This window comes from Triticum urartu, chromosome 2A (assembly GCF_056163025.1).
Source record: "Triticum urartu cultivar PI428250 chromosome 2A, HENAU_Tu73, whole genome shotgun sequence".
Lineage (NCBI taxonomy): Eukaryota > Viridiplantae > Streptophyta > Magnoliopsida > Poales > Poaceae > Triticum > Triticum urartu.
Genome location: NC_141874.1, coordinates 621,159,462 through 621,161,327, shown reverse-complemented (window position 1 = coordinate 621,161,327; position 1,866 = coordinate 621,159,462). Strand labels below are relative to the sequence as shown.

At 50.2% G+C, this 1,866-nt stretch overlaps 1 protein-coding gene across 1 annotated transcript; it reads left to right on the top strand.

Annotated features, from left to right (window-relative positions):
- The first annotated feature begins 1,051 nt into the window (after positions 1–1,051).
- On the top strand, positions 1,052–1,468 carry LOC147986257 (ethylene-responsive transcription factor ERF073-like). The gene has a single exon (XM_087541936.1). It carries the CDS (start codon positions 1,052–1,054, stop codon positions 1,466–1,468), a length of 417 nt encoding a protein of 138 aa, XP_087398062.1.
- Positions 1,469–1,866: the final 398 nt, after the last annotated feature.

Sequence of the window (1,866 nt, the reverse complement as noted above, 5' to 3'; positions counted from 1 at the left end):
AAGATTACATCGAATAGATCTCCAAGAGAATCAAGGAGAACTTTGTATTGAGATCCAAAGAGAGAGAAGAAGCCATCTAGCTACTAGCTATGGACCCAAAGGTCTGAGGTAAACTACTCACAGATCATTGGAGGGGCCATGGAGTTGATGTAGAGGCCGTCCATGATCAATGACTCCTCCGGCGTAGCTCCGGAAAAGGCCCCAAGATGGGATCTCTTGGGTACAGAAGGTTGCGGCAGTGGAATTAGGTTTTTGTGGTGCTCCTGGATGTTTACGGAGTATATGGATATATATAGGAGGAAGAAGTAGGTCGGTGGAGCAATGAGGGGCCCACGAGGGTGGAGGGCGCGCCCCTGCCTCGTGGCCGCCTCGTTGATTGCTTGATGTCCACTCCAAGTCCCCTGGATCACGTTTGTTCCAAAAATCAAGTTCCCGAAGGTTTCATTCCATTTGGACTCCGTTTGATATTCCTTTTCTACGAAACACTAAAATAGGCAAAAACAGCAATTTGGGCAGGGCCTCCGGTCAATAGGTTAGTCCCAAAAATAATAAAAAAGTGTAAAATAAAGCCCATTATCATCCAGAACACATAATATAATAGCATGGAACAATGAAAAATTATAGATACGTTGGAGACGTATCAATCACCAACTCAATTTTTTATAAGAAGTAGAGAGTAGAGAAAAGAAAGTAGAAAAAAGAGAGTAGAGAGTAGAGTAGTAGAGATAAATATTAAATATAAAATAAATATAACAGTAGAGAAGAGAGGAGACATAAATATAAAATATAAAATAAATATAACAGTAGAGAAGAGAGTAGAGATAGCAGGGACATCGGGAAAGGATCGGGCACGTGGGAAAAAGCGGCCGGGCGCGCGCTAGTTTTGGCGCGCGGTGTCCGGCACGCTTTATAAAATCCAACGCCCTGCCACCGCTCTGTGCCTTGCCACCGCTCTCTCCCCGCTCTGTGCCTCGCCACCGCTCTCTCCCCGCTCTGTGCCTCGCCACCGCTCTCTCCCTGCTCTTTCTCGCCTCGCCGCCGCCGCGCCACCATGCCGCCACGTCGCTGGGAAACTTTGGGATACCGTGGCATCCGCGCGCGCCCCTCCGGCGGCTTCTCCGCGGAGATCCGGTTCCGCGGGATGCGCCTCGGCCTCGGCAATTTTGACATCGCCAACGAGGTCACACGTGCGTACGACGCGGTGGCGTGGCGCCTCCGGTGGCCTCATAGAACATTGAACTTCCCCAATGTGGCGACGCGGGAGCGGGCGCAGGAGCTCGCGCCTCTGCCGCGGCTTATCACCAACGAGGATCGTTGCGACAACCGGAGGCGGGAGCACCATCTCGGCATCGCCGAGATGGACAAGGAAGCCATGGCGCTGTGGCGCCAACGCTTCCCGCAGGACATCATCAACGAGCTCGAGTTCTATGTGCAAAGGAGGGCGGAGAGGGAGAAGAGGAGGGCATAGCGAGCTGCCTATCACGAGGACAAGCATACGCGAAAAGCTGACACTCAATCCAACATGAGGCTAGGAGCAGCGTCGCCCTGGGAATCCGACGATGATCGGTATCTTCATGCCTACATTGAGACGTCAGAGGAGGACATCACCGAGGAGGAGTAGTTGGACTATCTATTTTTTATCTATCTATGCTATATCTATGCTGACAACTATCTATGTCTCTACTCTCTATCTCTACTTCTCGATCTCAGCACTGTAAAAAAAATTTAAAAGCGCTACGCGTTGCGCTTCTGTTGCAGATGCTCTAACATGGCAGACGAGTGCTTTAATGTTGCCCACAAGATGCGTGAGTATTACTAGTATATTTTTCTTGCCATGTTGAGATTTTAAAACCACGAGTGCGAACA